The following is a 13,145-nucleotide window of genomic DNA, read 5'->3' as shown; positions in this document are numbered from 1 at the left end:
CAATGAAAGAAACAAAGAGCCGAATTTACAAACAAACACTTGATTATTTTTACTCATGTTCTCACATCAGAGCAACTTAGTTGGGCTACTCGTGAGTAAATTTATTACATTGTCCCCAAATCTACACTATTACACTCCTGTACATTCTAGCCCTGATTATTCTCTCAGTTTACGTTCGTTTTACCCATAAGGAGTTAGTCTTGGCTTACACCTATATAAGCAAGAAAAGAATCTTAATAGAAAGAACAAAGAATTTCAAAATATTGTGTATTTTCTCTTGCTGTAAACTAGACATGCTAATTTCCATGATGAATTAACTAACCACTGTAGGAATATATTAAACATACCTATTCGTTGTTTTTTTAAATCTTTTCTCTTCTAGTTCCCTACCCACCTCGAAATATTTCTGTCCAAATTGTACAGATGAACAAGAATAACTGGGAGGAACACAGTGGGAATTTCCCAGAAGAATCATTCATGGGACTACAGGATGTAATAGGGCAAGAGAAACTTACCCATTTTTCTAATGATCCAACTGAAATTCCCGCAGCAAACACCTCTTATGCATGGCCTGATTACCACTATAACAGCACTGATTACACAACTACATCCCAACCATACTGGTGGACTAATGAAGATGAATCGCCAGAAAGCGAAGATGAGTTTGTCAATGCAGTTCCCAGTGAATATGAGAACACCAGTACAGCCAGCATGTCAGGGAAACTTACATCAGAACCTCCCTCTTTCCTCCCTGTGCAAATGGTGCTAAGCTGGTTGCCACCAAAACCACCCACGGCATTTGATGGATTCCATATTAACATTGAAAGAGAAGGTAAAGTAAAACCCAGGCCTTTTTTATATCATTCCTAGTGGTGAATTCTTCTCCTCAGAATAATTAGGGGATAGCAAACCTTAAGTATTTTCATTCAGATTTTGTGTGTCTGCAAAACGGGGATGGACATAAGAATATGCATTAGTTGTGTAATATATGGTTTTCTTGTTTCTGGTCAGCTGTCTCTGCCTTTGGAGAAGTTTCCCTATGGAACCTGCAGTAAAAGAGAGCCTACCTTTCTCTCTCTTCAGGCAAAAGTTTCTCTAAATGGAAATCTGAAAAACATGTTCTGTAGGGTGTTTAGGGGGTGGTTGGTGGGGCATGGGGGAGGGCCTTTAATGCATCATAAAGCAATGGTGAGGTAACCTGTGCTAGAGATTTTTCATCCACTTCTCCAGATGATTTTTCAACTGGCCCTTTATGACAACCAGTTTTCCTCGACTTTCTGCTGTTTGGGGCAAGGAAATTTTTCAGAACAATAAGGGGAGAGAAGAAAACATAGCAAACCCTTTTCTTCTTCTTCTTCTACATTGTTTTTCACTTTCAAGTGTTTCATGGTCACGACAATCTTATTTTATCATCAGTGTTCCTGAATGAAATTTTGACCATGGTCTATTATTACTTTACACCTATACATGAGCCTCGGTCATTAATTATTCTTGGGCTGACAGCAAGGGAATAAAACTACCTGCATAAATCCAGATCTCTTCAATACCTTTTCATCCTGCAGCAGAGGCAGCATTATATCCAGTACAAATCAGTTCCTCAGTAGCCAGAGCCCTCTCAAATTTCAGTTAATTCACACTTTCTTCTTCTTCTTCTTCTTCTTCCCTGATTTAGAGAACTCCACAGAATTTTTGATGGTAGGTGAGGATACTCACGAATTTATTGCTGAACTGAAAGAACCGGGAAAATATAAGTTATCTGTGACAACCTTTAGTTCCTCTGGATCTTGTGAAATTCGGAGAAGTCAATCAGCCAAAACGCTTAGTTTTTACATCAGTAAGTATCTAAGTGATGATTTCACCCATACGGTGTATCTTTAACAGTATATAAGGTGTGATAAATGAAACCAGATTGCCCTATTTATGCATCCCAGGGTCGCTTTAGCTCTTTTGGCCCCCAGCATCACACTAGGAGCTCATCTTCAGCTGATTACCCACCATGAGCCGCAAATGTTTTTCAGAGTCATTGCTTCCCTATCCTGTCAGTATGACCTATATTCTTTGTTCCTGGAAATACACATTTACATTTAACTGTACTGTATTAAAATACATATAAATGTGTACATCTAGGAACAAATGCTGTTTTCAGTTTGCTTTGAAAGCCTTTAAGACGGCACAGAGATTTATTAGGTGCTCTTTGCTTGTCCTGTCAAATCCCAAAAGACTCAAGACTCTCAGTATTCTAGGTGGATTTTGTAAACCTTTCTGGTGGCCTGCCAAGACTGAGGTATCCACAGGAAGCATGTGGGGAGAAATTACCCCTCCCTCTCCCTTTATCTGGCTAATTGGTCTTTGTGTTGTGAAATGTACAGAAGTCGGGGAGCGGAATACATGCTCAGACTGTTGCTATTGGCACTAATGGGCCATCTCAGCAGCAGAGACCAAGAGCTGATTGGGCTTGGAGACCAAACTACATTGTAGTATAGCAGGTTTCAGAGTAGCAGCCGTGTTAGTCTGTATTCGCAAAAAGAAAAGGAGGACTTGTGGCACCTTAGAGACTAACCAATTTATTTGAGCATGAGCTTTCGTGAGCTACAGCTCACTTCATCGGATGCATACTGTGGAAACTGCAGAAGACATTATATACACAGAGACCATGAAACAATACCTCCTCCCACCCCACTCTCCTGCTGGTAACAGCTTATCTAAAGTGATCATCAAGTTGGGCCATTTCCAGCACAAATCCAGGTTTTCTCACCCTCCGCCCCCCCCCCCCCCCACACAAACTCACTCTCCTGCTGGTAATAGCCCATCCAAAGTGACCACTCTCTTCACAATGTGTATGATAATCAAGGTGGGCCATTTCCTGCACAAATCCAGGTTCTCTCACCCCCTCAGCCCCCTCCAAAAACCACACACACAAACTCACTCTCCTGCTGGTAATAGCCTATCCAAAGTGACCACTCTCCTTGTGTGGGGATCTCTTTCTGCTGTTGTCAGTTTTGTCCTGGGTCTGTCGGTGTAAAGGGCTGTCATTTTAGCACCTTTCACTAGCATGAAATTAACTACTAACAGCAGAATGTTTTAAAAGACGTAAATGCAGGCACTCTAAATGCACAGGGTAAAGCCAGGCATGTGGCCTGTCTTATGTGTTCTCTGGAAATGTTTTTTAGGTCCGACAGGGGAATGGATTGAAGAACTGACAGAAAAGCCCCAGCACGTGAGTGTGACTGTGCTAAGTTCTACCACTGCCTTAATGTCCTGGACGTCTTCACAAGACAGCAGCAGCAACAACACGATAGTGTCTGTTGTGTCACTGACCTGCCAGAAGCAAAAGCAGACTCAAAGACTTGAAAAGCATTATTGCATCGAGGTAAAGGGCAGAAAATATAGACTCCTCAAATACAGTAAGAAAAAGAAACACATTCAGTGAACCTCATTATAATGTTGCTCACTGGGTTGTGTAAGAAGCGAAGTTTTATCCATCAGTCCACAAGCAATGTTATACACTTATGAACATTATTGCAATAATAATCCGCACCACTGCAGTGACACAAGTCTAAGCAGAGATAAGACACCATCCATAAGGCCCTGATTCATTAAAATACTTTAAGCATGTGCTGAAGTCCATTCCTATTCATGAAAGGATTTCAGTGTATATTTAACTTTAAGCACGTGCATACTTTTTTTCTTAAACTGGGGCTAAAGTTTTCATGTCGAATAATATCTAGCTCTAAATGTCCCCAAAGTTGAGGATGATGGGCTTTGAGGTTTCAATTCAGGCCATTGTAGTGACAGGTCTGAGTAAAGGGTGCAAGTACAAATAATCCAAACTGCCCATGTTCTAGCTGCATCCCAGCCAGTACAAATTCAGACTTCTGTGGGTTCAGGTTAACCAGAAGTGATTTATGATGTGATGACAAAAAACCTTGAGGTGGAATAGAGGAAGAAGTTCTGGTTTGGGTTAATTGAACTTTGTGGTTAGAATGTGGGCCTGAATGACAGCTTCATGAGCACTGCAAAAAATGTATTCATGACCATTTATTTGAATAAAAACTGAGAATTTGCTTGAAAAGTATTTGTATTGCTTTTTAAATTATTTTCATTGAACATTTGCCAACCTCTAACCAGAACTCAGCCAGGTTCTCCTGCCTCTATTATTGATGGCCGTTTGTTTGGATACTCCCTGGCAAGCAGAAAGAAGTAAGACTTGGTACAGAGTTCATCCATTCCTTCTCCCTTTGTCTATAAATAAAATGTATCATACCTTCCTAAAGGAGCTCCCTAGATTGACAGTTGCACTAGCATCTCCACATGCATAGTAATAAAACATTCTTCATGCTGACAGCTGCTTATGCAATTTCATGCTGGTAATACAAATTGTTAGCAATTGCACTAAGATTGTTGCTGAAAAAACATCTTTCCCCAATTCACTGAAAAGATGTAGTAAAAGATACTTTTCCCAAGGCTGCTCTGTACATTTACTGACTCTTCAGAATATAAGATTTGTCATACTGGATTGGACTGACTCCACCATCTAGACAGCATCCTGCCTCTGGCACTGGCCAGTACCTGATGCTTCAGAGCTGAGGCTTTTATGGCGATTCTTCAGTACCAGATGCTTCAAAATGCAGGGGGGGAATCCATAAGGCCCCTAGCTAATTTGTAGAGTGCTGTACTTGAGGGGCAGGAGAGGGTAATTCCCTTCTGACCCATGCAATCAACTGACACCCTGACTCTCATGAGGTTAGAATACTATTCTAAGATTGCCTTTAGCTCACATAGCTGCAGATGAATTAGATGGCCACAAAGTAATCCCAGATGTTTATTGAAACCACAGTATGTAAACACAGAGTTACACCCGAGAGGAATCTGGTGCTCTAATCTCATTACCATACAATATACACAATGTAAATGGCTCCTTGTTGTCATGACTGACCTTATACTGCGGTAATTCTCTGGGACAAATCAGGAGTGAGCTCAATGGGCTGAGCAGTCACAATTCCCATCTCAGCATTTGGCCATCCTGTTTTCACTGAAATAATCAACATTTTGCCATTGACTGCAGTAGGTTCAGAATCATGTCCTTTGCTGCAGAAATGCAGCGAGGTGAGTACTATTTAAGCCCTCCTTTTTTCTTTCTTACTCACCAAATGAATACTTTGTATCTTATTTGTTCCCCTTCTGATAGGTGAATTCAAGCAACAGCATCATTGAAAATCTTGTTCCCGGTGCCCAGTACCAGGTTGTGATTTATTTACGTAAAGGCCCATTGGTTGGACCTCCTTCTGATCCTGTTACATTTGCCATTGGTAACCCATGCGTCTACTATTCAAACTGACTTTTTGTTTTGAACAGCTTATCTATTAGATCTCTTGGGGTGTTCCTCCACCGGAGCCGGAGGTGTAATTTCCCGTTCGGGTAGACATACCTGCGCTAGTTCTTGTCAAGCTAGCATGCTGACAATACCAGACGGCACTGGCGACAGGACAGACTAGTCACTCCAGATGGGACTGTACTTGGGACAGTTAGCCCATCCCACCACCTGTGCACGGTGGCTGCACTGCTATTTTTAGCATGCTAGCTTGATCCAAGGTAGCACAGGTACATCTACCCCAGCTTGAAGTTATACCTTCAGCCTCAGTGTAGATGCATTCAGAGCCTGTTCAGAAGTGTAGCATATTTTGCTGGGTATGCTTGCCATGTTGGTGGTTAAAAGAGATTATTTTTCATGTGTTGTTTAACTCCATTACTGAGAATGGGAAGAAGTGCATGAGGTATCTGAAGGTGTCTTCAGTGAAAGGAGTGACACCGCCTGTTATAGGATTAGGCTTTCACTCCAACATACAAGGAGTTATGTCTAAGATTGAGAAATGAAGGGGCCTGAAGTTAGAGACCTATATTTATGCTTAGGCACCTAAATAAATAGTGTAACTTTTAGAAGTGCGGAGCATCCATGAGAGTCAATGTCTTCAGTGGGAGCTGAGGGTAGTTAAGCACTTTTGAAATTAAGCCATTAATTTGTACATAGATTTAGGAACCTAACTTTAAGCTACCAGGTTTTCTGAGAAAATGCCCCTAGAGGGATGCAGTGTGCCACCGTGGCTAAGACACTGGACTGAGATTCAGGAGACCTGCTTTTTTCCCCTGGTTCTGTCACTGGCTTGTCATGTGCCTTGAAAGAGAGCAGGTGACTAGCAATTAGCACTTCTTGTTTCTTCTCCACACTACTACGCACTGTCCATGATGGAAGGAAAAAAGAGAAAATGACAAAATTAACTAAATAAGACCTGCCCAGAGCCCCACAAAGTCCAAGCAGTCTGCTTACACACTGCCAATTGCAGGATCTGGGTCTAAGGCAATATGTCCAAATAAATAGTCTATAAATTGGTGAGGAAGGTATTTTTAATAGAACGGGGGGGGGGGGGGGGGGGAGAGTTTGGGGAGGTCATTAGAGAGAGCTTGTGTCCAACTTCTGTGAAATATCAAATATTGGGCAAATTTTACAGATTTCCCATGTTTTTCACAAATATTTGGGCTGCCAGAGTTTTTTTCACCAGGCTGTAAAGACTTGAAACATTTTCAAATTTCTGCTTTTACTTGAAAAGCTAAACCAAAAAAAAAAAGAAGAGGAGGTAACCCTCTCTAAGTCCCGCACCCATGCATAACTCCCACACATGTAAAGTTCTTGCCCAAAGGCCATTTCTAGGTATATCATCTTATCTGGATTTTGTAACAAAATTAGACATGTCATGGAATCAAACAACAACGTGTGACTGTGAATTTTCCCTTGGTTACAACACAGGCAAACAAGGGCAAATTCATCATTCAAATTCCGATTTAAAAGGTTTGGTTTGATGAAATTATTGGTGGTGGTTAAGGCTGAAGCAAAAATAAAAGAAATAACACTTACAAAAAGTAGTTCTCCTCTTCCTCCTCAGTGTCATAATTTCATTAGAAAGATATCAACAGATTCTGAGAAGGTGCTGAAAGGATAGATTTATGAGGGAATGGATGATTTTGTGTGCTCTATTGCATTTGGGCATTCTGGGTTTTATTCTTTGCTCTGGCACCTACACAGAGTGGATTAGACTCCGCAACCTTTACTCATGTTGAGGAATACCTACTTAAGCAGATAGTCCCATTGAAGTACACATCTGAGTAAGTGCTTTCCAGAATGAATAAAGGTTGCAGAGTCTGGCTGTGTGAGAGATTTGTTCAAATCACTTGGCCTCTCTCTATTTCAATTTCACCGTCTATGAAACAGAGATAATAACACTTGCGTTCTGAGTCTTAACTAATGCTTGTAAAGCACTTTCAGATATTTTCCATGGACGGTTGAATAGACATGAAAGTATTCGTTATTATTGTCAACGCTTTCACAAGTATCGTGATTTTTAATGCCTCAGTTTTTGACTACCTACACTGGGACACCTTAAAGGATCCTGATTTTCAAAAAAGTTCTGAGCACCCTCCTTTGAAAATCAGACCTCTTCAAGGCATCTCAGTTGAGTACCCCAAAATGGAAGAACCCAAAATCTGTAGTCATTTTTGAAAGTTTAGGCCTGTAAGAATTGAGGGACTAATGCTACAACTTGTTACTTCTGTGTGGAGTCCCAAGCAAGCTGTTAGGCATGTGCATGGGAGTAATTATTGCCAGAATGGACCAGAAATATGAATAACTGGTTAAAGGGGAGAGAAAACTAACTCTGAAAATGTGTGTAGTTGCTAATGACAATGTGAATAACCCCAGTTTCTTGTTTTATAGTACCCACTGGAATAAAGGATTTGATGCTTTATCCTTTGGGACCTACAGCTGTGATTCTCAGTTGGAACAGGCCTTACCTTGGGGTGTTCAGGAAATATGTTGTAGAAATGTTTTACTTCAACCCATCAATGATGACCTCTGAGTGGACGACCTACTATGAAATTGCAGCTACCGTCTCCTTAACTGCATCAGTGGTAAAGTAACCATTACGGATTATCTCCCACACCTGCACGTATACTGCTTGTTCCTGGTAATGTTTCTTTCAGCTTTTGCCCACTGACCAGCAGACTCATCAGATTCTATTAAACCCTGGACGTTTTTGCATGCGATAGAGGTTTACCATGATATTAGAGAGAGATTTTCCCCAGGGAATGCCAGAAAACCATGGTAAAGTTAATGCATGTGCAAATTATTAATTGTATGTTTAGGAAGGGGATAGTAGATGGACCTTCCCTCCACTGGAGTGTGGGTGGGTTCAATGGTTATACATGGCACTCTCGCCAATTGGTGTTTGGTGTTCCAAGACTTCAGGAAGGATTCCTTCCCAGTCTCAGTCCTTGCAGGACTTCCCTGTGCAAAGTTCATTTGCTAGGGCTGTGTTCAAGGTGAGAGGATTTGACCCAGCAGAATTAAAACATTAACCCCTCCCCACTGAATTTACTGTGCACTTCCACACTTCTGTGGTGGCATCTCCATGAGGAAATAGCATAAAGCCCCATCTCCATAACTAACATTGATAATGTCAGTGAGCCATCTGGAATATTTAGTTTTTGAGTTATGTGCATGCCAAAAGAGACTTAAAGGCCCTGAACCTGTAAATGTGCTTAAGCATGTGCATAAGACTTTGCAAGATTGTGGACTTTCAGCAGAAGTGTACACTTCATCCCCTCAGCCCCCTCCCTGCCACATACACACATGCTTTTCGAGCTGTCAAGAGGGGATGGATAGATTTTGTTAAAACTTGACCTTTTGACTGAGAAAAACCATAGACAATTTCAGCTGAAAAGGAGAATTGTTCAGGAAGTTGAGTATGCAAAAAACAGGGATAGCATAGGTGTTGCTCCTACTGAAAACTACAATGATTTGTGACTCATGCATAGCACCAGTCATGTAGTCATTATAATAACACTGGTTTAATTGGAATTGAGCATGCAATTGTAAATTTAAAATATAAAACTCTAAGGAAATGAGAAGACAAAATAAACTATTCAATGAGTAATTAATTTGTCATTATCATGATGCAGCAGAATTAGAGTAAAACCCAAGAGATCTTAGAAATAATGATATTTAATAAGAAGCTTCAGAAGTCAAGATGGTTGATGACAAGAATATTGTTCACTGTTGTGTGCAATTCTAGTTGATATTGATGGGAAGTACATGCAGAGACGAGGAGTTAGAAGTCCTTTATCTTGATTTAAATCTTTGCTTGGAAGGATTAGATTTGTATTGGTAAATGTAAATTTCACCAAACACACACAAAACGATGAAAAAATATTTCCATCAACAATAATTTAAATTTACAGATAAGCAAAGTAAGAAGAATGCTACTTAAGAACTTATTGTTTTGATGTAAGGATGTATATTTTGACGTGAGATGTTGACAATTTGTGTGTTTTAAAGCTTTAACTTTTTAAATCGCCATGTCTGCTGTCATTCAATAACTGTCCGACTCCCTATGTCATTTCCCACAACTGTGAAAATTTAAATAGTTAAAATTCTCAAAAATGTGTAGAAATAAACATTGATATTGTCTGTCAACATTGTTAGAAAATAAAAATTGAATTCTGCCAAGCCTAGCTGTCACTGTACTGTGGAAATGAAAGTGAAAGTTTCTTAAAGATGAACTGCAAAGTTAAATAGTAAATTAGTGATTGCTGACTCCCATCTCTGACTGGGCTGCATGGCACTATGGCTTAACTAACTTTATAACATTATTTTCAGTCTTTTAAGTCTTTGGATTTTTTGGGTTCACTAGAAATGCCCCACAATGCACCATTCTAAGACTGCCCCTGAAGTTTCCCTATAACCATTACCATTCTGGCCTCTGTGATATTGCAGAAGCGTGTGTTCTGGGGCAACACTAACAAACCCTGAAAAAAACATATTGACTTGGCTTTGATAAAAAATGATTTTTTGAAAATGTAGTTAAAAATGTTCTGGGTTGAATTCCCCCTTTGTCTAGAGTATGACAGAAAAACAGAGAATATTTATATTATGAAATTTGAAACAACAAATCAAAACAAGAAGTTCTGCTTTTTTAAAACGAAATTTCATTGAAATCCACATGTTCCCCTGGAACACCTTGATTTTGCCTAATCAGCATTTTCTGACAGGAAACTTCCATCACAAAACTTTGGACCAGCTCTAGAAATCAATGAGAGTGTTGGGACATGAGCAAATCCCTGCTCCCACATGTTTGTTTGTACACAATATGGTTTCCATGGCTAGGAAATGGTCTCTGTGCGTTGCCCATTGCACAAATTAAAGCCTCGATCCTGCAAACGCTTACATATATGAATATCTTTACTCGGGCAAATAGCTTCCTTGTGCTCAATGGTGTACTTGCTGGAGTAAAGCCACACATCCTTAGGGCGAGTACAAGATCAGGGTGCAAATGATCCCTGGGAATGGTATGTACGAATGGCAGCTGTCTTGCAACAGGATATGGGTCTGTGCTATTGTAGCTTTTTAAATGTATCATTGCACTCCTTTCTGGGAGAAAAAGAGGTGAAGAGTTAAACTTCTTTCCAAGCATCTACCAGAATTTAGCCCTACTTTTTTCTCTCTCTTTGAAAATAGTTTACAAATCTAAAAGTTCAAAATGGGATTAACCACAGATTTACGTGGGCACTGTTCCACTCAAGTCAGCAACATTGTGCCCATTGTGGCAGTAGTAAATCTATTGTATAGCAAGTGGCAGTCATGTTTTACATTGACAAAATCTCTACTGAAGAGTGACTTGCCATTTGCTGTCTCTTTTCAGAAAATAGCCAATCTACTGCCCGCTTGGTATTACAACTTTCGGGTTACCATGGTGACTTGGGGAGACCCAGAATTGAGCTGCTGTGACAGTTCTACCATCAGCTTCATAACAGGTAAGCAGCAGCATGGCGAGTGGTTGATGGAGGAAGTGCAAGGGGAAATGTGAGTGCTGAGGAAACATATCTGGAAAGATTATGGTGGTGTTCACCTGTAAATATTTGTGCAGGGGCTTTTTAGAATTTAATTGTAAAGCCCGGTAGGGAAAAATGTGAAGGTAGTTTTGATTCATTACAGACATCATTTCATTGCTGACCTGCCCCAGGAGTTGCACCTTCATGCACCATTATTTTTGCCCACTTTATTACTGAATTTGTGTAGCTCTCTTGTGATGAGTGATTGCTGATTGGCTGGAGTTAAGAGAGGGCAGGGGTCAGGAGTTATAAAGACTCAGCTTTGAAAGATTCCGTCTATTCTGGGAGCTTGGGTTGACAGGGGCCTGCTCTGGCTTTGGAAGATTTAGCCTTTGACTGACATTAGCTTGGAAGCCTTGCTTAGACATAAGCCTGCCCAGCCTTGAAAGATTTGCTCCACCCTTGAAAGGCTTTGTTCAGCTTGTGGGTTTCCAGGCTAGAGCAGGCCTCTGCCTAAGCCAAAGACCAAGTTTAGTCAGGAAACATGCCAGAGGCACACACAACTTGCCTATTCAGCCAAGACAAAGGATTGTTCTAATTCTGGATTATACTTCGGCTGGGAGCTATATTATTATAGAGCAGCTAAGGGAGCTTTTGTAAATTTTATGTATTTCAGTTACTATGGGACCTAAAACTAAACAAAGTATATTTTTCCCTATATTTTTACTGTTCCAAGTCCTTCTTTTTTCTCCCCCTCTCTTTCCCCTTCACGGTATCTAAGTCTACACCCCACAGTTCACACACATTAAATTGTTCTGACATTTATTGCAGCATAAATAGTTAACATGCTGTAGGGCTGTTTATTTTAGTGCAAAATGAGGCTGGCCATGTTTTGTGCTACAATTTTTTCACACTCCCTGTTGGTCTTTGCTGGTAAGTGTTACCTCTGTTCATTGCAAGGGGATGGGTCGGGGGGAGGATAGTCTTGGGGTCAAGGCACCGGACTGACACTTGAGAGGCTATCTCTGTGACCTTGGGCAAATCACATACAGCCAGGTCTTCAGCTGGCTTCATTATCTCCCAGTGGGTCCTTGACTGAGGTTGATGCCCCTTCACTCCCCACTCAGATTCTTGGGGTTCAATTTTGCAAGATGGTGAGCAACTCCTGGAGAGGCTGAGCACCATAAACTCCTATTGACAAGGCGATCCCCATATCGGTAACACTTTCAGGGTTGAAGATGGAAGTAAACATATATTTCCTTTGGGAACACTATGTACCTCCCCCACCCAGAAATAGGTTTAAAAAGTTGTTCCAGATTAAAAAAAGCCAATAAAATACTGTGGATGGATTTCAAAAAAGGGTTGTGTAATTTTAGGATGCTTAATAATAATTATACAAGCTCAGACAGTGTTTGCAGACCACCTGTGCAGCAATACATAACTGGCCAGGTGGATCAAAGATGCATTAAAGGAGAAGGAGGCTGCCGTCCCCAGAGCTTCAGTTAATGACTACTTTTGGAAGCAGGATATGGGAGTGGATGGTCCATTGGTCCATCTGTTCCAATATCTTGCTTCCAAAATATTGAAATGGATGGACCAATGCTCTGACAAATCTTTAGCCTAATAACTAAGGAGTCAATTGAGCTGGGTTCTGTTCATGCCCCTGCCACTGACCTGTAGTGTGACAAATCACGGGACCCCTCAGTGCCTCTCTTTTCTGCTGCCACCCTTATTCTGTCTTGTCTATTTAGATTGTAAGCCTTTCAGTGCAAGGAACATATTTTACTATTTGTGTGTACATGGTAAAGCATGATGGGGCCCTGATATGTGTTGGGGCCTCAACACGCTATCACGATACAAATAATAATTAATAAGATAATGTTCCTCTGCACTAAAAATTATATTATGGTAGAAGCAAAACTGAATTACTTTCGGGGACTTGCAATACCCTGAGCCAGTACCTGCTACTGTCTCCAACAACAAGCACGTTAGATTGATGTTTCTACTAAAAGGATCAGAAGTGAAATAATGTGGTTTGATACTCATCAGACTTCCACTGTTAACACCTGTCAGTTCAATTTAGCAGAAAAATCAAGCTAATGTGCTCATTTGTCATTTTTGGATGCAATGGCAGATATTGAAGGTGGGGAGCAGCAGGCCATCCATAGGGCCAATTGAAAACTGGGGAAATTGGATTTTTGACACACCAAAAATTTTCATGGAAAATGTCTGCTTTCCTTTTGGGTGTTTGTCGGAAACCAACAAAA

General features: G+C 40.7%; 1 protein-coding gene across 4 annotated transcripts in view; it reads left to right on the top strand.

Moving 5' to 3' along the window:
- The window catches only part of PTPRO (protein tyrosine phosphatase receptor type O), a 211,640-nt gene that overhangs the window by 138,533 nt on the left and 59,962 nt on the right, over positions 1-13,145 (top strand). For all 4 annotated transcript variants that reach the window (XM_007060563.4, XM_043539323.1, XM_037877059.2 and 1 more), the window contains exons 5-10: positions 383-832; positions 1,673-1,834; positions 3,171-3,370; positions 5,189-5,309; positions 7,766-7,959; positions 10,749-10,860. In XM_007060563.4, coding sequence (XP_007060625.2) covers positions 383-832; positions 1,673-1,834; positions 3,171-3,370; positions 5,189-5,309; positions 7,766-7,959; positions 10,749-10,860 — 1,239 coding nt within the window. The remainder of the gene's footprint in view (positions 1-382; positions 833-1,672; positions 1,835-3,170; positions 3,371-5,188; positions 5,310-7,765; positions 7,960-10,748; positions 10,861-13,145) is intronic.

Source organism: Chelonia mydas, chromosome 1 (assembly GCF_015237465.2).
Source record: "Chelonia mydas isolate rCheMyd1 chromosome 1, rCheMyd1.pri.v2, whole genome shotgun sequence".
NCBI classification, from domain to species: Eukaryota; Metazoa; Chordata; order Testudines; family Cheloniidae; genus Chelonia; species Chelonia mydas.
Note: the sequence above shows the minus strand (reverse complement) of the source record. Positions and strands in the feature narration are given on the sequence as shown.